Source organism: Sus scrofa, chromosome 4, assembly GCF_000003025.6.
Source record: "Sus scrofa isolate TJ Tabasco breed Duroc chromosome 4, Sscrofa11.1, whole genome shotgun sequence".
Lineage (NCBI taxonomy): Eukaryota > Metazoa > Chordata > Mammalia > Artiodactyla > Suidae > Sus > Sus scrofa.
In genome coordinates, this window is record NC_010446.5 from 16012278 (window position 1) to 16036655 (window position 24378).

The window sequence follows — 24378 nt, forward strand, 5'->3', positions numbered from 1 at the left end:
AAAATTCCAAACCCGATATCGCGCCACTACCCGCCGTCTCCCTCCGCCGAGCTCAGCGAGCCGGAACTATCTAAGAAAAAGAAGTCAGCGGTTTCTGCTCACTGTCCGCTCAGGTCGTCCACACTATCCGTGCGGGCTCTCTTCAAATTCGGCCCAAAGTCCTTCGCTCTATAGATGTGGGGAAAGTTTCGAGCCCGCCGACGTAGAGTGGCCGCGTGGGCGGAACAGGAGGCGGAAGGATTCCGAGTGCGCGCGCTGCGGCCACCCGCGCGCAGCTTGTGGCGCCAGAATTCGGAGCGCGGAAGCGCCTGAGCGGCTGTTTCCCAGTATCGGGTCCGTCTCCCGCCGCGGACGCTCTGCGGAAGAGGGAGAGAAGATGGTGGTCCTCCGCAGCAGCCTGGAGCTGCACAGCCACCCCGCCGCCTCGGCCACGGACTCCTTGGACCTGTCCAACGAGTTCCTCAGTCTGGAGCAGATCGGCCGGAGGCGGCTCCGCTCGGCCGGCGCCGCTGAGCAGTCCGCGGTCACCGCGGCCGCCGCGGGCGTGAGTACCAGCCTGGGGCAGGCCCCTCGGTCGGGCCTGGGGGACTGTCTGTCTGGTGCCCCGTCGGGCCTGGGGGACTGTCTGCCTGGTGCCCGGTGGAGCCTGGGGGTGGGGTGGGCGGTCCTGGTGACAGTTGGCGCGGGGAGAGAAGAGGCGTGTTGGGAGGAGTGTTGTCGAGGACAAGTAAAATGGAAGGCTTTTCAAGATCGGAGCCCGAGGAGGTGTGGGGTGGGCGAAGAGATGGGGCAGATTGCAGGAGGGCTAAGCCGTTGGTTACTACCTACTTTTACGCCAGAGGAAACCCGAGCTCCCCGGAGGCCAAGTGCACTTGGAGGCCAACCCTTGAGTTGGGGGCTGCCCCGCCCCAGCTCACACACCTCCCTAACCAATCTCCCAGGCTCCGGCTTTAGGTTCGCAGGAATCGCGAGCCACACGCCTGTACTGAGCGCTTACTGTATGCGTGACATGTTTTAGAGGCCGCGGCAGATAGAAAGAGTGTGACTCAGGTTCCCTGACTTTCATTTACGATCTAAGAGAGGTTCGGTAATCAGAACGCAATGAATAATACCAGGTTGCGTAATGTGCAGGGATGGAGAGCGACATTTCAGGTACATCTTCACTTAAGCCTCCTAGCAGCTCCATGAGAATGGAGAGTTGTGATATGAATCTCACAGATGAAAAAAACAGCCTCGAGGTACCCAGTAAGTGATAGATCTAAAACTGGAACTTGGATTTTCTGCCTACACAACCTTTCTCTTTCTGTTATTTCATACTCCAGTCATAAGCAAGGTCTGTAAGGATTCCAAGGAGGTGGAGCAGTAGGTCTCCTTGAAAGAAGTGCTTCTTCTGGGTCTGAGGTACAGGTGGAATGTTTGGTAGATTTAAGGCTGAGGGAGAGAGTCCCTCCACCTCCCCTTCCGCGGGTGGAGGGGACAGCGTTAACAAAAGGTTAGAGAAATTGAGGAAGCAAGACTAGCAAAGTTAAGGCAGCAGGAAGTAGTCTAGTTCTGTTATAGGGAAGTGGGCATGGGGTTGGGAAAAATAGGACCAGAGAGAGAGTTAGAACTGGGAAGCCAGAATAAGAGGCCAAGGGGAGGTTTGTGTGGTGGGAGAGAGTGACAAAACATAGGTAAGAGAGTGATCGCTGTATGAAATCAGTTGTCAGTATCTTTTTTTAGAGCCCCCCCCCCACATGCTAGTTGTTCCTCTACTGAGGGAATGAAAGAGTTCATTCAGTTTCTGAAATTGTGATCCGAATTGAAAAAACAAATAATTTCCTGACTCTTAGGATGTGTTTCTCAATCACAGGCACAAGTTGTTAGAGATCTGAGAGGCAGACACTTGTTCAGTGAACTCGGTCACTTGACTTATTAACCTGTGTTCGAAAGAGCTGAGTATTTCGGTAAATATTGAGTGCTTGTTATCCTCAGGACAGTGCTGGATTCTGTGACTGTAATGATGTACTGAATACTGGTTAAGTAACATAGGTGCTTAAAACCACTATTAGTTCTGAATCTTAACCTACTGGTAATCAGGGGGTTTCTATACTTCATAAAAGTAGGGGATACTTAACCACATGGGTAGTGAGAATTAAATGTTGTCATGCATGTAAGGAAATTAGCTGAACACTTAGCTAATAGTACTCAGTCGTTGTCAGCTGTTTAGACCAGTCAGTTTTAATGGCCACTCCATCTTTTCAGTTCTTCAGGCTAAAAATCTTAAGTCATCTTCAACTCCTCTCTTGGTTCATAGTAGCAAATTCTGTTGTCTTTCAGAATATATTCAGAATCTGACCACTTCTCAGCTTTTCCATTGTTGGCCTTGCTGGTTCAAGCCATTATCTCTTGTCTGGATCATTAAAATAGATTCTTGACTGGCCTCCCTATTTTCTACCCTTATTTTTGTAATGCCCTCCTCCCCCAAAAATCAGTTCTCTGTGTAGGTTACAGAGTGATCTTCTTAAAAGTTAAAACAGGAGTTCCCCTTGTGGCTCATTGGGAACTAGCCGGATTAGTGTCCACGAGGATGTAGGTTTGATCCCTGGGCCCCCTCCGTGGGTTAAGGATCTGGCGTTGCCATGTGCTACAGTGTAGGTCGAAGATGCACTTGGACCTGGCATTGCTGTGGCTGTGGTGTAGACTGGCAGCTGTAGCCCCGATTTGACCCTTAGCCTGGGATCTCTATGCTCCACCTGCGGCCGTAAAAAGCAAAAATAATAAATAAAACAAGTATTTGAAGTAATTTTAATAAAAAATGAATTAAAAAGTCAAATAATTGATTGCTTCTCTGCTCAAAATTCCCTAAAAGTTTGAAAGTTGAAGAGCAACCCTCTACCTTCTTGTCCCCTTCCATTTATGATGACGTTGTCTTCCGTTCTCTGTTTTGCAAAACCTAGTCTATTCTAGCCCTTATGGCCTAGCTGCTCCTGAATCCCAAGGTCTTTGCCCTTGCTCTTCTTTATGTTGGGGTATTGGGATTCCCTGGATATCCATGAGCCATTACTTTACCTTTACAGTGACTTACCCTGACACCCTATTTAAAATTACAAACCACTCGTTGACAGCCCTCTTTGTTTTATGTTCCCAGCACTTATGACCTTCTAAGTATTCTAAAGTTTGCTGTTTTAAAAATATTTTTATCTTGGCCAATCAGAATGTAACTCCATAGGGATTTGGATTTTGACCTTTTATTTAGCTGTGTATTTATTAGCACCTAGAGTGTAGTAGGTACATAATAAATAATTTTGTTGATTGTCTTGCCATATATGTGTGTGTGGTGGTTGAGCAATTAGCGATTGTTGTAGGGTAGGAAAGATTTTTCTTCCTGGCTAGGATTTCCAGTAGAAGTTATGCCTTTTTGAGCCATAAATCCTCTGTAGAACTAATTATAATCAGAAGGTTATTTAGGCAGCATGGATTGGATCTTGGGGGGTTATGTATTCATACTAACAAAGTCCATTAATACCCAAATGAAACATACTTTGTGATTGGAATATTTTCTCATTTGGGGACTTTACATTCTATACATTTGACTTGACTATAGCTTGCTTTTGACATTAGTCATGTGTTTCAGAAATGTAACTCTTTTATCCACCCTCATTGTATTTGGGTATTTCTCAGTCTCCTCATTCACACATTTTTTTTTAATTCACTCATTTATTGACAGAGTGTTTCTTATGGTAGATTCTTTTTATATTTATTTATGGCCATGTGCACTGCTTGTGAAAGTTCCCAAGCCACAATAATGACAATGCCAAGTCCTTAAACTTGGGCCACCAGGGAACCTCCTCGGTTCCTTTTATTTTCTTTTCTTTTTTCTTTTTTTTTCTTTTTGCCATTTCTGGGGCTGCTCCCTCGGCATATGGAGGTTCCCAGGCCAGGGGTCTAATCGGAGCTGTAGCTGCTGGCCTATACCACAGCCACAGCAACGCCAGATCCGAGCCGTGTCTGCAACCTACACCACAGCTCACAGCAACACCGAATCCTTAACCTACTGAGCAAGGCCAGGGATTGAATCCACAACCTCATGGTTCCTAGTCGGATTAGTTAAACATTGAGCCATGACGGGAACTCCCTCCTCGGTTCTTTTTAAATGGTTGGATTTATTCAGATTAATTCATTAACTTGTATTTTCCTTCATCTCATCTTGGAGGCCAACCTTATCTTCAAGTTCTGAAGACCCCTATAGTTATCTATTTTTTAACTCCATTTTACTTTTACATTTTGAATATGATCTCACTTAGTTGGGCTTAAGGTTTTTTTTTCCCCTGACTTGTATGGATTTCCTGAAAATATTTTGTTTAAAATTTGTTTCTTTGTTTTTTAAACTTTTTATTTTCTTCCTACCTTAAAAGTTTCCTCCAGAATCAGGTTTGCCATTGTCTATTTCTCTGCATTCACAGGTCTGGGGCTCTTTGATTTGTTAAATTTAGGGTTGTTTCTCAAGCTGAAGGAGACCCTTCAGGATGGATAGTAGGGGTTTCTTGGTGGTAATTGTACATTACTTTTGGGTTGTGTTTATGTACATATTTATTCTGTATGTTAGGTAAAATAAAACACTCTGTAGTATGTAGAAAGTACTTAAAAACAATTTTTTTGGGGGGTCACATCCATGGCATATGGAAGATCCCAAGCCAGGGATTCAGCCCACACCACGGCATTGATCCAAGCTATTGCAGTGACAGCACTGGCTCATTCACCCACTGTGCTACTAGGGAACTCCTAGAACGTACTTAAAAAAAAAAATTGTGTGTGTGTTTATTTAGAGGTCTGGAAAGATATCCCAAACTGATAATATATAACGTATGAGAGATTTTTTTAAAACTTGGAGCATATCAGCACAGAAATGAAAAATGTATAGCTCAGTGAAGTATCACAAGGCATGGATAGAGAGATTCTAACATGTGGCAATGAATTGCCACATGTTAGAATCTTCCTGGAGTTGAGTGACATGGCTACTCTTCATTTGAGGGAGTTTACTTGTTTTTGGAGAATAACAGTCCATTTTTGTAAGTTTGTGTTAGACTGGCCCTTGATTTTAGGCTTAGAAGTTGCAACTTTTAGAACAGGGATTTAATCAGATAGTGTTTAGGAAGGATTGTAGTCAACAAATCTGAGTTTGGAAGACCAGTTAAAAGATTGTAATACTGGAGTCCTCACTGTGGCCCCACGAGATTGGCACATCTTTGGAGCTCTGGGTCTCAGGTTCTGTCCCTGGCCTGGCACAGTGGGTTGAGGATCTGGTGTTGGCACAGCTGTGGTGTAGATCAAGCTACGACTCAAATCTAATCACTGGCCTGGAAGCTCCATATACCAAAAAAAAAAAAAAAAGATTGTAATACTAATAGGCACGACTTTTATAGCACTTGCTACATTCCAGGCAAGTACCCAATATGCATACACAAAATATTATTATTTTGTTTTCCAAAAATTAATATTTTTAATTTTTAATTGGAGCATAACAACTTTATTATTATTAATATATTATCCTCATTATACATATGGGAACTAAGGTCTCTTTGTAACTTGGACAAGATTATACAGCTCTAAGTGACAATCTTAGGCAGTCTATCTTTAAGAATTTGGGTTCTTAATTAGTATGTTATTACCACAATAGACCAGAACTAGAGCCTAAATTAAGGTGATACTAGGAGGCATGGAAGAAAAAGGGGTCTGAGAGTTGTTTAGATACAAGGAGGGAGGAAGTGTTATTCCCAGCTGAAGAGGTAAGCTATACACCTTTGGGAATATGAGTTTGACGAGAGGTTAGGACTGTTTTTCTTTGGGAGTCCCTATATAGGGTGATAGTTAAATCCTTGAAGACAAAACATATCAAAACACAAAAATATTTAACATCTGGAGCAATGACTTTAAGGGTGAGAAGAGGATGAATTAGGTTTAAAAAAAATAAAGAGTGTCACATAAACAAAGGATCAAAGAAGGGAATAAACAACTCCATAGACACCACTGAGGTAAAATAGGCCATTGGATCTAGCTATTGGGAGATAGTTTTAGACCTTCTGAAAGAGTTGTAGAGTTGGAAACCGAATTGCTGGAACAAGTGGAGTAATTGTGAGTAATTGACCACACCAGTATTTAAAGACAACCTGAGAAAGGCTATCCCCACTATCCTGGGTATAATGTGAATACTTTTTACAATAGGATATAGTGCTGCTGTTTGCAAGAAGCCCTAAGTCTGGATGAATACATTTTGTGTTGGTATCATAACTATGATTTTAAAAAACCTGTTTAAATCAATTATACTTCAATAAAAATTTTTTAAAATCCTATTTAAACCTAATTTGTTGAATTGATGCTTGAATTGACTCAACCAGTATGACTCCCATACATATTTTGTCATGAATTAAATCTTTAATAAGCTTGATCTTTTGTGGAAAACTAACATCAGAATATTTCTGTTTTTCAGTTGTCTACTTCAGGGAAAAACTTTTGTTGTTGTTGCATGCTCCCTGTACTAACTTACTGATTCTGAAAAATTACAGCAGACTTAAAAGCTAATGAAATATATTTTTTTCTTCTTTTAAAATTTCACTTTTAAGAACAATCAGTGCTCTCAATATTGAAGTAGATTTTAGCGAAAGAATAAATGACTCCATCTCTAGATTTAGTTTTCACATGGTGTTTTCTCTTTTTCACTTCTTAGGAAATTTTTTTCTGGTAATACATGTTGGTGAAAATGTGAAAAATAGACAGTGGAAGTTCTCCTTTCTATCCTCCAGGGTTAACTTTTGGTTAATAGTTGGTGTTAAACTTACTTCGAGAGTTATTTGATTAGCTATATTAAACTGAGTTGGATTTGATAACAGTTTTAGTTTCTTTAGCAAAATGAGATGTACACAAGATAATTCATCTTGAGGCATTTATAACACACCAGAAAATTGCAGATAACCTAAACATAATACATTAAGCAGTTTGTTAAGTAGATTCATGTAATGGCTGGAATACTATTCCTTTATATTAAAAGATTTTTATGAGTTCCCGTTGTGGCACAGTGGAAACGAATCCGACTAGGAACATGAGCTTGCAGTTTCGATCCCTGGCCTTGCTCAGTGGGTTAAGGATCTGGTGTTGCCGCCGTGTAGGTTACAGACATGGCTCGGATCTGGCGTTGCTGCTGTGGCTGTGGTGTAGACCAGTGGCTACAGCTTAGATTTGACCCCTAGCCTGGGAACATCCATATGCCTCGGATGTGGCCCTGAAAAATGAAAGAAAAAAAAAAGAAAAAGATTTTTAGAATAATAGTTCATGATATGGGCAAATGGTTGTATTCCTTGAAAAAAGTTACAAAGCATAAATAATATCCCAATTTAGAAATTGTGTAAATATATTTGCATAAGAAAAGAATTGTTTATGCACCAAAAGGTTAACAGTAGTTGTCTGCGCATAGCTAGAATTAAGGGTGACAGTTTCATCCTTGTTCATTTCTTCTTTTTTCCATTTAATGGGCACATGTTGCTTTGATTTTTATATTGCTTTTATAAAAAAACATTTTCTGAAGTTATTGATATTTTAAAATTCCCCATTGAGTGCCTCTACGTAGGTGATTCCCCAAAAACCTGTTTTATTTTTTTCTCCATGTTGTTAAGGATAGTCTTTTCTGATACTAAGTGTTTATTTAGGGAGAATGAACTAAGCCCCTCACTATGCGAATCAAAGAGTCACTTAGACCACTTCCAAGATTTTCCTTGTGGCCAGCAGTTAAGTATCAGCAGTTAGGGACCCTGCATTGTGACTGCAGTGACTTAGGTGGCTCATTTGGTGTGGGTGTGATCAGCTTTCACATGCCTTAGATATGGCCAAAAAAAAAAGATTAAATATTCCAAGCTTTTCAGGGAATCTTTTTTCCCAATATTTAGCAACCCCCCCTCCTTTCTTTTTTCCTATGAAAACAAACTTTTTAAAAATTATCCCCAGGAACATGGGGATATTTACTATTTTTATTGTAATAAAATACAGGTAACATAAAACTTATCACTTTAACCGTTTTTTAAGTGTACAGTTCTACAACATTAAGTACATTCACATTGTTCTACAACCATCACCACCCTCCATCTCCAGAATTTTTCATCTTCCAAAACTGAAACTCTGCCTATTATTAAATACTAATTCTTCATTTTTCCCTCCTCCCAGCCCCTGGCAACTATCATTGTACTTTTTGTCTCTAAAAGTACAATGGAGCCTCATAAGAGGAAACATACAGTATCTGTACTTCTGTGACTGGCTTACTTTACTTAGCATAATATATTCAAGGTTTATCCATGTTATTTCCTTTTTTCATTTTTGGCTGCCCTGTGGCATATGGGTTTCCTGGGCCAGGGTATTTATTTTTAATACTGAATAATATTGCATTGTATGTCCTATATACATACATATAAGTACACATATGTATATTTATTTATCCATTTGTTGATGAACACTAGAATTGCTTCCAACTTTTGGCTCTTGTGAATATGCTGCTATGAATATGTATGTTCATATATCTGTTTAGGTCCCTGCTTTCACTTCTTTTGAGTATATATCCAAAAGCAACATTGCTGGATCATATGGCAATTCTGTGTTTAATTTTTTGAGCCATTGCCATATCATTTTTCACAGTGTCTGTACCATTGTAACACACAAGGGTTCCAGTTTCTCCACATCTTTGCCAACGCTTAGTTTCTGGGCTTTTTTGGTAATAGCCATCCTAATGAGTGTGAAGTGGTATCTCATTTTGTTTGATTTGCATTTCCTTATGATTATTGTGTTGAGCATCTTTTCATGTGTGTATTAGCCATTTGTACATATTCTTTACTGAAATATCTACTCAAATCTTTTGCCCATCTTTTGTTGTTAAAATACAGAAGTTCTTTATGTATTATGGGTATCAGTCCTTTGTCCTTTACATGACTTACAAGTATGTTCTCTTCTGTGGGTTTCCATTTCACTCTATTGATGATGTCCTTTGTACAAAACTTTTAAGTCCAACTTAGCTATTTTTTCTTTTGTTGTCTATATTTTTGGTGTCCTAAGAAATCGTTACCAAATCCATTGTCATATGAAAGTTTTCCCCTATGTTTTCTTTTGAAATTCTGATTAACTTTTTAAGCTGTCATTTTTAAGCTGTCATCTAAAGTCTTCCCCCCTCCACCCCTGCATAGGTTTAAATACTTACAAAGAAGATGATTTCTGTCATCTTTTGTTGTTGATGTTAAAAAAGTAAAACTATAATGGAAGTTCCTTTTGTAACTATAATGGAAGCTCAGAGGGTTATGAACCTGACTGGTATCCATGAGGATGAGGGTTTGATCCCTGACCTTACTCTGTGGGTTAAGGATCTGGTGTTGCTGTGGCTGTGGTGTAGGCCTGCAGCTGCAGCTCCAGTTGGCCCCTTAGCCTGGGAATTTCCGTATGCTGCAGGTGTGGGCCTTAAAAAAGCAATAAATAAACAAATAAATAAATAAAAATTAAAATAAAATAAAACTATAACTATTACATTAGAGTTTTCTAAGTGTCCCCTGGAATCTAAAAACCAGTTATTTGATACCTGTCTTGATACATTAAAAAATAATACAGGAACAAGCTCTTGTAACATCAGAAAGTTTACCTTGATTCTTTTTTCTTCTTTTAATTTGTATTAAATCCACAGCACTTTATCTTGATATATTTTTATGCTTGAAAGTCATTTATTATCCTTTTATACTTATAAAACAAAATTTGAATTTTTTCTACTTTTCCATGATGATAAAACTCCAAAAATAAAATTTAATTTATTAATGTATTATACTTATTAATATTCAAGTGGTAAAAACAATAAAAAAGTACCTATATCGATTAAAAATGATTAAACATGGGAAATACCATTTTCTTAGGATTTCATATAGTTGAAATCTCCCCCCCCCCCCCCAGTTAGTGTATCTATGGGTGAATCTTATTTATTGCTGAAGACAGTGCTTTGGCATCAGTTTCATTGTTTTTATAAATTTAAGCACTGAGAGACATTGTTCATATAAGTAAGTAGATAGTAATGAAAGGAGTTTTCTTTGTAGTGCCACTCAGGTTTTCTGGCTTATATGCAGAAAATCACTTGCCAAACATTTTTAATGGTCTCTTAGCTTGATTAGGTCTCCTTTCAATTTTGTTGAAAGCAGAGAATTGGAAACCACCTAACAAAGGAAAGGATTTGTTGCCTAGTTTAGCCATTCAATTTCTTAACACCTACATTAATGTTTTTCTTTATTTGGCTTTATGAAGGTTTTTTTTTAATGCCTTGAAGCAGTCCACAATAGTAAGATTCAGAAAAAGTAAGAGACATGACTTTTGTTTTGTAAAATGGGAGAAAGGTAAATGAAAGAGGATGCCTTGGTTAGGGTGCCTTCTCAGGTATTTTTAAGAAAAGTACATATGGAAACTGAGAAACTGGAAATAGATACCCTTACAGTTTTCCTTGGAAAGTCTTATATTGCACTACACCCATTTAAGATGTAGGTATCCATTTTCAAAATAATACACCTACCAAAATGTGTAGATATTCTTTTCTCAAACATCCTTAAATATAGGTACACTGATAAAAATGATGACAAATCATACACATCACTTAATACCTTATGAAGTACCTGTCTGATTCTTACACAGATCCTCATGGTATAAATGTCCTTACTTGTGAACCACTCAAATGTTCTCCCTGAAACAAAATTAAATGGCAGACTATCTTAATAAAAACGTGATGAAATGACCAAGTAAAGCCAGCTTAAGGACCATGGTGGGACACTAATGTTACATTTAAAAAAAAAAAAAACAAAACTGCCTGTTTTTCTAAAATTATACATTTTTAGAGTAGTAAGGCATGGGATTATAGAGCTGTTAGGTACATTTTCCTTCTCTTCTAATATATAAGTATCTTTTATATGATTTCAAAGGGCCATATATGAAATTTTGAATACTTTATGATGGAACCTCTCCAGCTCATAAACCAACCCACTAACTTAGCCTCTAATCTGTTGAGCAGAAATAAATAGAGCTCTGTGGTTTTTATAACAGATTAACAGGCCTAAACAGTCTTTAAATTGAGTTGTTAAATTATCTGGGTGAAATTGTGTGAGATGGTATTAACTCCTTTATGTCATCCAAGCCAAAATCATAATTCTGATTGTCTAGTTATTTTAAGGTTGCTGCCAAAGGTTGCATGGCAGACAATGGTGTATGTGTGCGTCTATCTTTCTAATTGCTGTAGCCTTAAAATAAAGGCATACCTACTGTTGTGAACTATTACAACTCTTGATCAGTGGTAGAAAAATTTCACCCTCTAGACTACTTGTTAAACTATAAACATCAATAAATCGTATTAGTCACTTCGTAGACATTGCTGATATTTGTTTACCTTACAATGATTATTTTAGATATTAATTTTTATAGTTTGTTGAAGAGATACAAAAATGGTACTGCACCAGAAGCAGTTGTTACGAACTTGTAATCAGAAATCTTGGGAATTTAACTTGGGATTTGACTGAAGAAAAACTTAGATGGCTTTCTTAATTTTTTTTTTAAAGGATGGGTCTTCAGTTAAGGAAGTTGAAACTTATCAGCGGACACGTGCTTTAAGGTCTTTGAGAAAAAATGCACAGAATTCTTCAGATTCTAGTTTCGATAAGAATATGGAAATAACGGAGAAGCATGCTAATGGCAGGCATTTTACAAGGTAATGCAAGATGCTTGAATGCTAACTAAAATAATTTGAAAGCAATAATTTAGGGTTTGCCTTTAATTTTTAAGAGTATTCTTGACTGGTCATCAGTAGTCAGGTTGTAGAAAAAATTTATTTGAAAAGAAATTGCCGCAAATGAATATTATTGAATTAAAAATTTAATGTCAGGTTTGTTTTTGTTTTCTTGTTCAAAAATACTATCTGTGTTATGTGTGAGTGCAGCTGACCTGTTTGGTTGATACAGGATCAGTTCTGAGTACTTAAGTAATCTATAAAGACTTTATGCCTGTAAACTTACTTGTGATATGTGGTTCTGCTTCATAGTTTATAAAAAGTCTTTATTTAAAACAGTAGTAATATTTCTGATTACTATCAAGTTTTCATCAGTTCTAAATCATTTATGAATACCTCTGTGTTGGTATGCTTCTAAAACTGTCTTCACATAGGAGTTAAGAGCATGATTTTTATTTTCACTTGTTCAACTGGACTGGGTGCCTTATACATACTTAAATTTCGTTTCTCAAGGACCCCGAGGTAGGTGTTATGAATCCCATTTTAATACTCTGTGAATTAGGTAGTAGGTACTTAATGGAACTTGGGTTTGTTTGGTCCAGAGAAAATTTAAATCTAACTTTAATTAGCTCAAAATCTTCACTTTTCTTTCCATTTTGGTGGGGCTTAACATAAATTGGGAGGAGGTACAAATTAGAGTAAAATTCGTTTGATGAAATAATTGTTTTTATGTTCTTCTCATAAAGAATTTACTTATAATGACTTTGAAAACCAGAACTCTCTTCTCTCAAATAGAATTTTGATTCTCTTTTTGTGTAGCTGATTTTCCAGAAAAGTGAGGTTGTGCCCTTTTAAGTCTGTTTTTTGTTACTGTTATTTTTTCAATTATTTAATTGGTCTTTTATTATATGTATTTAAATCTGTATCTTATTTTACCCACTATTTATGAAGAGGCTACTACAGTATTTCATGGATTCCAAGGTAGCAACAGCTGTTGAAACACACAACATTATTTTGTGAGACAGAAAGAAAAAAACACTGCAAGTTAGATTATGACATCCTCTCAGTTCTAGGAGACATCTCAATTTCAGAGATGTTAAAATGGGGAGAAAATGTACAATTTTTAGAATCAGTGAAATACAATTTAAGCTACCCCAGTATTTCTGGGAGTTGTCATTGTGGCTCAGCAGGTTAAGAACCCAACTGGTATCCATGAGGATACAGGTTCGATCCTTGGCCTTGCTTAGTGGGATAAGGATCTGGCATTGCTGCAGGGTGCGGCATAGATCGCAGATGTGGCTACACCTGCAGCTACAGCCCTGACTTGACCTCTGGGAACTTCGGTATGCTACAGGTGCAGCCCTAAAGAAAAAAAAAGCTACCCTGGTATTTCTGAAACTCGAAGTCTTCTTGGGGTGGGTGGGGTCCATGACTTAAAATTCTATGAGAATTTAAAGATTCATGTTTTGGAAGTTCCTGCTGTGGGGCAATGGGATTGGCAGTGTCTCTGGAGTGCTGGAACGCTGGTTTGATCCCTGGCCTGGCAGAGTAGTTTAAGGATCCCACGTTGCCACGGCTGTGTAGGTCACAACTGTGGCTCAGATCTAATCCCTGGTGCAGAAACTCTATATGCCACAGGGGGGCCAAAAAAAAAAAAAAAAAAAAGATTCATGATCTGAATTAAAAATAAACATTCTGTATCATCCAAATTGCTTCCTTATAGAGAATAGCCATAAAATTTCAGGCCCTACCTTTTTGCTTAGAATGGGCACCAAGTAGTACTGCTTTAGTTATCTCTGGGGTTCACCATGTAAGAACTGACTCTGATCTTACTTAATACATAAACAGTGTATCTGTTTCCAAGAGAAAACTGTTATGCTATGACATGCAGTTCAAATGAAGGTTTGGAGCACTTAAAGTGGATACATTGAGTCATAATACAAAACAAAGGTGATACATAACATGCCAAACTTAACAGAAACCAACAGCAGTCTGAACCACATTGACACAGCAAATGGTTATTTTGTTTCAGCTAAAACTCCAGTGTCTTCTGTTAATGTATTTTTTGGTAGTTGTTTTTATAGTTTATATTTGTATAAAACTTAAATGAATTTATATTTAGTTTGGCTTATAGGTAGTCATAACAAAACAATGTTGGAAATCCTCCAAGTCTTTGCTTTCAAAAGCTCCGTATGTTATTCAGGTTTGTAAAACATTGTGCTAGGCTTTATGCTCGAAAGGTATTAAAGGAGTGTAGTAAACATTTTTTAAATCTTGATTTAAAGATGAGCGACTTTGTATTTTTAAATTGGATTCCTTCTAAGATATATTGAATTCCTATACTTTTATTAATTTAAAATAATTTATTGAAGTATAATTCACATATCATACATTTCATGATTTTAAAGTATATAATTTTGGAGTTCCCTTCATGGTTCAGCAGTTAACGAACCCGACTAGGATCCATGAAGATGCAGGTTCAATCCCTGGCCTTGCTTAGTGGGTTAAGGGTCCGGCGTTGCCGTGAGCTGTGGTGTAGTTTGCAGACGCGGGTCTGATCCCAAGTTACTGTAACTGTGGTGTAGGCTGGCAGCTGTATCTCTGATTTGACCCCTAGCCTGGGAACCTCCATATGCTGTGGTGCAGACCTAAAAAGCAAAATATAAATAAATAAAGTGTACAATTCAGTGGTTGTAAAATATTTGTGATATTGTGCAACCATTGCTGTCTAATTTCAAACATTTTCATCACCCCAGAAAGAACCCCTATGGCCATTATCCCCCCATGCCTGGCTCCTTGGGAGCCATGCATCTACTTTCTGTCTTTGTGGATTTGCCTATTCTGGACATTTCATACACATGGAATCATATAATATGTGGCCTTTTGTGTCTGGCTTCTTTTACCTGGTGTATTTTGAAGGTTGTTTGTATTGTATCTATCAGCACTTCATTCTTTTTTGCTACCAAATAAGTTCCATCATATGAATATATCACATTTTGTTTATCCACTCATCAGTTGATGAACATTTGAATTGTTTATCCTTTTGGATTATTATTAATAATGCTGTGACATTGGTTTATAAATTTTTATATGGACATATGGTATATACCTAACCTAGGAGTGAATTGCTAAGTTAAATGGTAACTGTTTTAATGTTGAGGAACTGCCAAACTGTTGCCCAGAACAGCTGTACCTTTTTTTTTTTTTTGTCTTTTGAGGGCCACACCCGAGGCATATGGAGGTTGCCAGGCTAGGAGTCGAATCAGAGCTGCAGCTGCCAGCCTACACCACAGCCACAGCAACACAGGATCTGACCTGCATCTGTGACCTATGCTATTGCTAACAACAATGCCAGATCCTTAACCCACTGAACGAGGCCAGGGATTGAACCTGTGTCCACATGGATGCTAGTCAAATTCATTTCCTCTGTGCCACGATGGGAACTCCTGAATATCTTTTCATGTATTCATTGGCCTGTCATTTATATGTATTTTATGGAGAAGAATTCCTGTCTTTAAAAAAAAAAACTCCCTGGGTGTTCCTATTGTGGTGCGTTGGAATTGGTGGCATCTCTGGAGCTCTTGGATACAGATTCGATCCCCAGCTCAGCACAGTGGATTAAAGATCTGGGGTTGCTGCAACTGTGGCTTGGATCTTCCCTGGCCTGGGAACTCCGCATGCCTTGGGGTGGCCAAAAACCCCCCAAAATCAGATGAATATCAGGATCTGTTTGTATAAGACTTACATAAAGTGGCCTATAGTATTTTTGAATTCTGTTTTATGTAGTTTTCCTGTTTCTTATTGCCAATTTGCCCGACCCTTTGCCAATCAATCCCTTTACATACTTCCATTCTGTGTCTATCCATTCCCCCCCACATTTTTTTTTTTTGTCTTTTGTCTTTTTAGGGCCACACCCACAGCATATGGAGGGTCCCAGGCTAGGGGTAGAATTGGAGCTATAGCTGCTGGCCCACACCACAGCTATAGCAATGTGGGACCTGAGCGGTGTCTGTGACCTACACCACAGCTTGCAGCAATGCCAGATCCTTAACCCACCGAGCAAGGCCAGGGATCGAACTTGAGTCATTAATCACTGAGTCAGGTTCATTACCCACTGAGCTATGTCGGGAACTACCCCCCTCCCCACATTTTTTTCAATCTATTTTGGGCTCAAGACCAGAGAACCAAGACTGTTAGAATAATACAGAAAGATTTGAGTAGTTGTGCCTTGCAGGCAGGATATATAGTTCTTTGGCCCTGGAGTTCTTCACTAGGGTTCAGTAATCATAGTTTTCAGGAGGCACATGAAACCTCTGAAATAATGTTTAAACTTGTATGTATATGTGCAGTTTCCTAGGGATAAAAGATCAGTAGCTTTCATCAAATTCATAGGAGTTGACAAAAGTCCAGACACCTGTTTTTGTAAGTAGTTTCATTGGAACACAGCCATGCCCGTTCATTCTGTCTATGGCTGTTTTCCTGTTTCAATGTTAGAGTTGTATTAGTATTTATGACAGAGACTGTATAGCTAACAAGCCAAAAACACTTAGTATCTAGCTGTTTAAGGAAAAGTTTACCAACTCCTGCAAGGAAAAAAAATGTTTCCCTTCCCCCGCAGGACAAAAAAAGGAAAAAAAGTATTGCTTTCATCTTTGTGTCCCTAGCTTCCAATGGGGACCTGCTTTATAAAAGGATAGACCTACATGGTATGGAAAGAGTGGCTTCTCTATGAGAAAAGTCTGTGAGCCTGTGAACAGACCTATATGTGGATTGCTGAAAGGTTTATTATTTTGTTGCTTGGTTCTTACCTGTGTTTCAGAAGAGGTAAGGGATTAATGATAACTTAAATTGTTATAAGGATACATGAGTTAACTCTTCCAGATAGGATGGTTTCCTTTGTTCCTTTTCCTTTTTTTTTTTTTTTTTTTTTTGTCTTTTTGTCTTTTTAGGACTGCACCCACGGCATATGGAGGTTCCCAAGCTAGGGGTCCAATTGGAGCTACAGCTACCAGCTTACATCACAGCCACAGCAACACCAGATCCGAGCCATGTCTGCGACCTACACCACAGCTCACAGCAATGCCAGATCCTTAACCCACTGAGCGAGGCCAGGGATCAACCCACAACCTCATGGTTCATTTTATTTTAAAGTGTCGTATTTGAGGAGTTCCCATCGTGGCACAGTGGTTAACGAATCCAACTAGGAACCATGAGGTTGCGGGTTCGATCCCTGGCCTTGCTCAGTGGGTTAAGGATCCGGCATTGCCGTGAGCTGTGGTGTAGGTTGCAGACTCGGCTTGGATCCCGTGTTGCTGTGGATGTGGCGTAGGCCAGTGGCTATAGCTCCAATTCGACCCCTAGCCTGGGAACCTCCATATGCCATGGGTGCAGGCCTAGAAAAGACAAAAAGACAAATAAATAAATAAATAAAGTGTCATATTTGAAATTCCATGGGTATAACCAGCTCACTTACAAATAGCTTGATAATGTAGGTTGATTAATAGATATAGCCTAACCTAGTATGGAAAATGGAGTCCCTAGAAATAGACATAGTGCTTTGTTTGTGCAATAGATTTGGGGGGAAAGATGAGAGGAGGGTACTTTTTTTAAACCTTGGGAGGTGTTCTTTCCAATTCAGGATTCTGTATGCCAGTTTGTATGCGGGATAGGTGATTTGCAAATGTGACCGTTTCTACATGGGAATGGTAATGTACGTTAAGTAAAGATTGTAGCCAGCAGATATTCTTAGAATGTTCTAAACATGTCACTAAGTTCTCTGGCATGTTTGTAGGTCTGTGTATAGTTATAAATTCCTCAAGGATGTGGGACCACTGTATCCTGTGGTGTAAAACGCATTGTCTTATTTTTGCTGAATGCGTATTAGTTCAGTTATACCTAAATACTTAAGCTAAGGATTTCATTTCTTTAAGTAAAATAGTTTGATTTGATTAGTTCTGTTTAGCTAAGAGTCATTGCATACAGTTGGCCCTCTGTATCCACTGGGTCTGCATGCATAGATTCAACCAACTGGATCAAAAATATTCTAAAAAGCAAAACTTGAATTTTCCACTCACCAGTAGCTGTTTATATAGAATTTACATTGTATTTGGTATTATATGTAATTTAAAGATGATTTAAAGTATACAAGAAGATGTGCATAGGTTATATGGCCGTTCCGAGGCATGTAGAGTTCTCATATCAGGGATCATTTCCAAGCTGCATTGTGACCTATGACGGCTCCTTAACCCACTGTGCCAGGCTGGGGATTGAACCTTCGTCCCAGCATTCTGGAGATGCTACTGATCCTGTTGTGCCACAGTGGGAACTCCATGCCATTTTATCTAAGGGACATGAGCATCCTGGGATTTTGGTATCCGTGAAGATACCACATCCTCTGCCGATACTGTATATCATTGAATTTCACAGCAGGTTCTCAGCTTTTGTTTAGCCATAACTTATATAAGCATAGATATTCTCAAGCTATTTTTTCAGTGGTTTTTAGGTAGCTATAAATATTTGCCCTCCAAGCTGACTTAATTTTTTATCATAGTTTGTAGTATTATAAAATGTAGAATTTTAAATTGTCAATTATTTTGAATTATTTAATATATTTTTCTCATATAGGCAGTTGGCCAGACAGCAGGCTGATAAAAAAAAAAAAGAAGAGTGCAAAGAAGGTAAGTAATGTTAAAGGCATTTACAGATTTTGAAACATGAAATTAGTATTTTGTTTGCAGGTGTATTGAGGTACATACAATAAACTATGATTAAAGTATATAGTTTAGTTTTAACAAAAGTGTATGCTATCAAACTATTACCACAATAAGCTAACAGGTAGTGAAGAAAACCATCACTCCCTAGAATTTCCTCAGGCCCTTTTTATAATCCCTCCTGTTCCCCTAGCTCCTCTCTATACCCCAAGATTCCTGAGCATCCCCCAAACTACTCTCTTTCAGTATAGATTAGATTATATTTTCTAGAGTTTTTATTTATTTATTTATTTTGCCTATTCTAGGGCCGCTCCTGCAGCATATGGAGGTTCCCAGGCTAGGGGTCCAATCAGAGCTGTAGCCCCTGGCCTACGCCAGAGCCACAGCAACGCGGGATCCGAGCCGCTTCTGCAACCTACACCACAGCTCACGGCAACGCCGGATCCCTAACCCACTGAGCAAGGCCAGAGATCGAACCCACAACCTCATGGTTCCTAGTAGGATTTGTTAACCACTGCGCCACGACGGGAACTCCTAGAGTTTTATGTTAATGGAATTACCTAGTATGTTCTTTTTCACCTGGCTTCTTCCACTCAGCCTAATACTTTGAGCATGATCCATGTTGTTGCCTCTGTTACTAAGTAGTATTCCATTATATGGATATACCACAATTTGATTTTTTTCCTTAGCTCTAGTATAATGTAATTGACATATAACATTATGTTAATTAAAAGAGTACAAGGAATGTTGCTTTGGTACTTACGTACTGTAAGATGATTACTACTGTGGCTTTCGCTAACATCTGTGTCATGTCATGTAATTTCTTTTTTGTGCTGAGAACATTCAGGATCTACTGTCTTAGCAGCTTTCAAGTATACAGTACAGGATTATTAACTGTATTGCTTTGCTGTACTAATCAGCCCCAGAACTGCCTTAGAGTGGAAAATTTGTACTCTTTGACCATCAGTTTCCTCTTTTCTCTTACTCCTCCATTCTTTGTAACCATCATTCTAATCTCTGTTTCTGTGAGCTCAGTTTTTCTAGATTGTACATGTAAGTGATATCATTCAATATCTGTCTTTTCTCTGACTTATTTCAGTTAGCATAATGCCTTTAGGGTCCATCCATATATTGCAGGATGTCCTTTTTTCTCATGGATGAGTAATACTCTATTGTGTGTATATTCCACATCTTTTTTTAATCCATTCATCTATCATGGACACTTAGGTTGTTTCCCACAGTATGTTTATTCATCTTTTAGTGGGCATTTGGGTTGTTTACATTTTGGGACAGTCACAAAACAGCTTTGAACAGTGTGTTAATAAGTCTATATATTATATATATGTATATATATCTTTTTTTTTCTTGATGTTGGTATGGGTACATGTATGATGGGTGTATGTCTTTATTTTGTTTTCTAGTATTTTTAAGAAGGGTAAGTTTAAGAAACTATAATTTTGTTATATGAAAGTGTAGTTGTTCATTTTAGAATTGTTTTATAAATGCTCTTATTTCAAATTTTTGTGTTTGGTTTTATGTACACATCTGTGAAGACAAAGTGATTCCAGTTACTCGGTCATTGAGGACTAGAAACATAGTTCAAAATGCAGAACATTTGCATGAAGAGAATGGTGATGTTGAAGTTCGCCGAAGCTGTAGGATTAGAAGTCGTTATGGCAGTGTGAACCAGTCTGTGCTGTTTGACAAACTTATAACAAAGTAAGTAAAACTTACTTAAATCAAGATGGGTTAGCTGGTGAAAACTTTTTGTTGGGGACCAAATTTTGACTAGCATAAATATTTAATATATTCAGTTTATCTAAATATAAAGGAAAGTGATTATTAGAGAATTTTGTAATAATTCTATATGTGTATTTAAATTCTTTTTTTTTTTTTTTGTCTTTTTGTCTTTTCTAGGGCTGCACCCACAGCATATGGAGGTTCCCAGGCTAGGGGTCGAATCGGAGCTGTAGCCGCCAGCCTGCACCACAGCTCACAGCAGTGCCAGATCCTTAACCCACTGAGCAAGACCAGGGATCGAACCTGCAACCTCATGCTTCCTAGTCAGATTGGTTAACCAGTGAGCCACGACGGGAACTCCTGTGTATCTAAGTTCTTACAAAGAATATTAAAATATTTTTACACAAGTTAAAAAAAATTTTACACAAGTAAATCAGTACTTGCTATAGAGATATTGAAAATGCCAGCATCGGAGTTATCGATGTGGCTCAGCAGAAATGAATCTGACTGGCATCCATGAGAATGTGGGTTCAATCCCTGGCCTTGATCAGTGGGTTAAAGGATCTGGCATTGCCGTGAGTAATTGCCACTTGGATCTGCTGTTGCTGTGGCTGTGGCATAAGCGATCAGCTATAGCTGTGATTTGACCCCTGGCCTGGAAACTTCCATATGCTATCAGTGCAACCCTAAAAAAAATAAAAAAAGGCATAAAAACCCAGCACTCAAAGAACACAGTGGAAGAAAAACTAAGTTTTTAAAATGTACTACTCTTTTACAATTTTAGCTTGTATTTATTTCCATTTTTTTAAAGCACTGCTGAAGCTGTACTTCAGAAAATGGATGATATGAAGAAGATGCGCAGACAGCGAATGAGAGAACTTGAAGATTTGGCGGTGTTCAATGAAACAGAAGAAGTAAATATATTCTTCCATTAAGGGGGTGATTTAATAATCCCCAGTTTAACCTTTTTTCTATAGTACCTATCCATTTTTTGTTTGTTAATTTTGTTCAGCATTTGTGTGGTCAGACATTAGTTATTGCTGGAGTTGTAAGAGTTTATAGCTGGAAATACCTTCATTTTAAGCAAGATTGGAAGTTCCTACTGGATTTTTTCAAAAAATCATACTGAACATTAATGGATTTTATTTAAACATTTTTAGGGGAATCTTAACATGTACACAAGAGGAAAACAAAAAAGTATTCAAAGAACTGATGAAGAAACAACTGACAATCAAGAAGGCAGTGTGGGTTAGTCTTTTCTCTTATTCTGTCTTCTGGGTTTGAATTTCAGAGTTTTTATTTAGTAGGATATAGCCTTTTTATTCAGAAGCTGTGACATTTATGATAGTTTGATAAATTAGGTTGGTTGTGGTTTAAAAGAAAAAAGTGAGGGCAGGTGAGATAAAAGGATAGTCTGTTTTGTTGAGAAAATACTTGAAATCAACAAATATGAAACAAAGGGAGTTCCCATTTGGTTCAGTGGTAACGAACCTGACTATTATCCATGAGGATACGAGTTCGATCCCTGGCGCCGATCCATGGGTTAAGGATCCAGCATTGCCATGAGCTGCAGTGTAGGTCACAGATGTGGCTTGGATCTGGCTGTGGTGTAGGCTGGCAGCTGCAGCTCTGATTTGACCCTTACCCTGGAAACTTCCATATGTCGTGGGTGCTGCCCTAAAAGGGGGGAAAAAAAAAGGAAATAAGTTTGCTTGTATAATCCGTCTACAGACAACGTATCTCTCTACCTATTTTAGTTAAAAGATGATTAAAGTTAAGTTTTACTCTTATTTTTAGGACCTATTGCTGTAGTTTCTTAGAACTTTTCTTGAATGAAAATCAGTCTTCTGAAATGTGTTTTGAATGTTTGGTGGGGGAGTTTTACATTATCGTCAGTAGACCATTTGAATTATACTTGCCTGTAACTCAATGACAGCCAGAAGTCCACTATATTAAATTAGCACCAATGCTCTAAACTTTAGTTTGATACTCACTGACATTAGTCTTTAAACTACTTTTTTTCTGCCCTCTAGTTTTTTTCCCTCTAATTTTTCTAATTGTATAATTTTTTACTTCATTTTTAAAAATCTGCAGTGTTTCAAAATTACAAATTCTTTCTTTGAACAGTCCAGAAGTAAATAAATTTTAAAAGGATCGTCTCTTTCTATTCCCCATGTTAAAAATTGACGTTTGGTTGAGCAGCCTGAAAGTAAGTATTTCTTAATTGTAGAGTCATCTGAAGAGGGTGAAGACCAAGAAGATGAGGATGATGGTGAAGATGAAGATGATGAAGAAGATGACGAAGAGGATGACGAAGAGGATGACGAAGAGGATGGAGAAGAAGATAATCAGAAGCGATACTATCTTAGACAGAGAAAAGCTACTGTTTACTACCAGGCTCCATTGGAAAGTAAGTGCTATATTTTTTTTCCAGAGATGTTATTATGTTGCCTTTATCTTTACTGCTCTTCTGCTATTATTACTTGGGGGTGGGGGGAGGTGCTCATGGCATGTGGAAGTTCCCGGGCCAGGGATCGAACCCAAGCCACAGTTGCAGCCTCTGCCACAGTTGAGGAAATGCTGGATCCTTAACCCACTGCACCACTGTTACTCTTATTTTTCATGTTTTCATTTTGTGGAATACCCTTGGCTATTGTCGTTCTTAACTTACCCAAGATATTCAGGAAGTTGTTTTTTTGAAGAAAGTTAAATGTTAGCCTTGACCAGAGAAAATAATTTGGTTATTTTGAGATTTCATATCTGTCTTTAGTTATTTTAGATTTCACAACTTTGTACTTATAAGATTATAGGAATAGGACTGCTTTTGGTTTATGTTAAAGCTGTGCCTTAGTACTTATGAGCATATGTATGTAAGGCTGTTACGCATGAGTATAATCATAATGGTTGTTTATGGCCACTGTATGTTTTGGTTGGTCGTTGTCTGTGCTGTACACATATATTCAGCAGCAACCTTGCAGGAGTAAATTATTTAAAACGTGAACAGTAAAATATTCTATAGTAGATATGTACTAATATTTTCGTGGAAGGTAAGCACTTTTGTAAGTATTTAGATGAGAAGTAAAATTATCTTTATACATAATTTTTTTGTCTTTTTGCTATACATATTTATATGTCACATAGATATAATTTTTTTTCTTAGAACCTCGTCATCAGAGAAAGCGCAACATATTTTATAGTGGCCCAGCTTCTCCTGCAAGACCAAGATATCGATTATCTTCTGCGGGACCGAGGAGTCCTTATTGTAAACGAATGAACAGGTTTGGTTCTGAAAGAGTGAATGATTTATGACAACATAATTGTGGCTATGTAGGTAGGATTCTAGAGTCTTAGGGTTGGGTATATGAGGACGGAATTCTAGAATTATGTATTTGAGAGCGTTAACTCTATGCCTCTAGTGCTCTAATCCCCACTCCCACTGAGTGGTTTTTGTTTTTGCGTTCACTAATTGAATTGTTAATAACTACCATGGGAAGGTAGTTGATTCCATTATTCCACACTTTAATAATAGAGAGCTACCTTTGCTTCAGTGTTTACTGTATTCCTGGTTTGGTGTTAAAACATTTTACATAGACTGTTTCATTTATTTTTCACATTAAGTTAGAGTATAGACTTAGTATCCCTGTCTATTCCAGACATATTTTCTTACCGTGAAAAACATTCAAGTTACATAGCTTCTAGACTCCTGATAACTGACCATCTGTTTTTGGATCTATTTTGTTGAGTTTACTTCTCCTTTATAGTAGAAAACACTAGTTTTCTTTGACTACCCAAATTATTTGTAGGTTAATTTTCCTTCTGCATCCTAACACCCATTGCTCCTCTGTTATATTTAAGTCCAGAGAGGTAATTTTTGTTATTTCTTTATTCTCCTGAGTAATAAAGGATTTTCTGATGCATTAGAATTATTTGGGTGATAAAGAGCTTATAGGGTGAAGCCTAACAAGGCAGAAAGAAATGACATTGGTATGAGAAATGGTGCTTTTTTTCCTAATATTTTTAGTCTGCTCAGAAGTAAGACTGAAGCCTTAGGAGACTTCAGCTATTCCAACAGTTCCTAGAAGCCTTCTCATAGAAGGAGACTATTTGGTCATATTTTGCCCATGGAAGGCAACACCTCTTTAGGTGCTGACAAATTCCTCTCTTGTAGGGAAA

The 24378-nt window shown here is 38.1% G+C and overlaps 1 protein-coding gene across 2 annotated transcripts in view; it reads left to right on the forward strand.

The window, feature by feature from the left end:
* The window catches only part of ATAD2 (ATPase family, AAA domain containing 2), a 70066-nt gene continuing 45688 nt past the window's right edge, over positions 1 to 24378 (forward strand). The window contains exons 1-8 of one of the 2 annotated variants that reach the window (XM_001926030.7): positions 1 to 544; positions 11589 to 11737; positions 18380 to 18432; positions 20019 to 20184; positions 21017 to 21119; positions 21366 to 21453; positions 22436 to 22615; positions 23366 to 23483. In XM_001926030.7, the coding sequence (XP_001926065.5) occupies positions 377 to 544; positions 11589 to 11737; positions 18380 to 18432; positions 20019 to 20184; positions 21017 to 21119; positions 21366 to 21453; positions 22436 to 22615; positions 23366 to 23483 (1025 nt within the window). In that variant the 5' untranslated portion in view covers positions 1 to 376. The remainder of the gene's footprint in view (positions 545 to 11588; positions 11738 to 18379; positions 18433 to 20018; positions 20185 to 21016; positions 21120 to 21365; positions 21454 to 22435; positions 22616 to 23365; positions 23484 to 24378) is intronic. The other variant, XR_002343117.1, reaches the window with a different exon arrangement.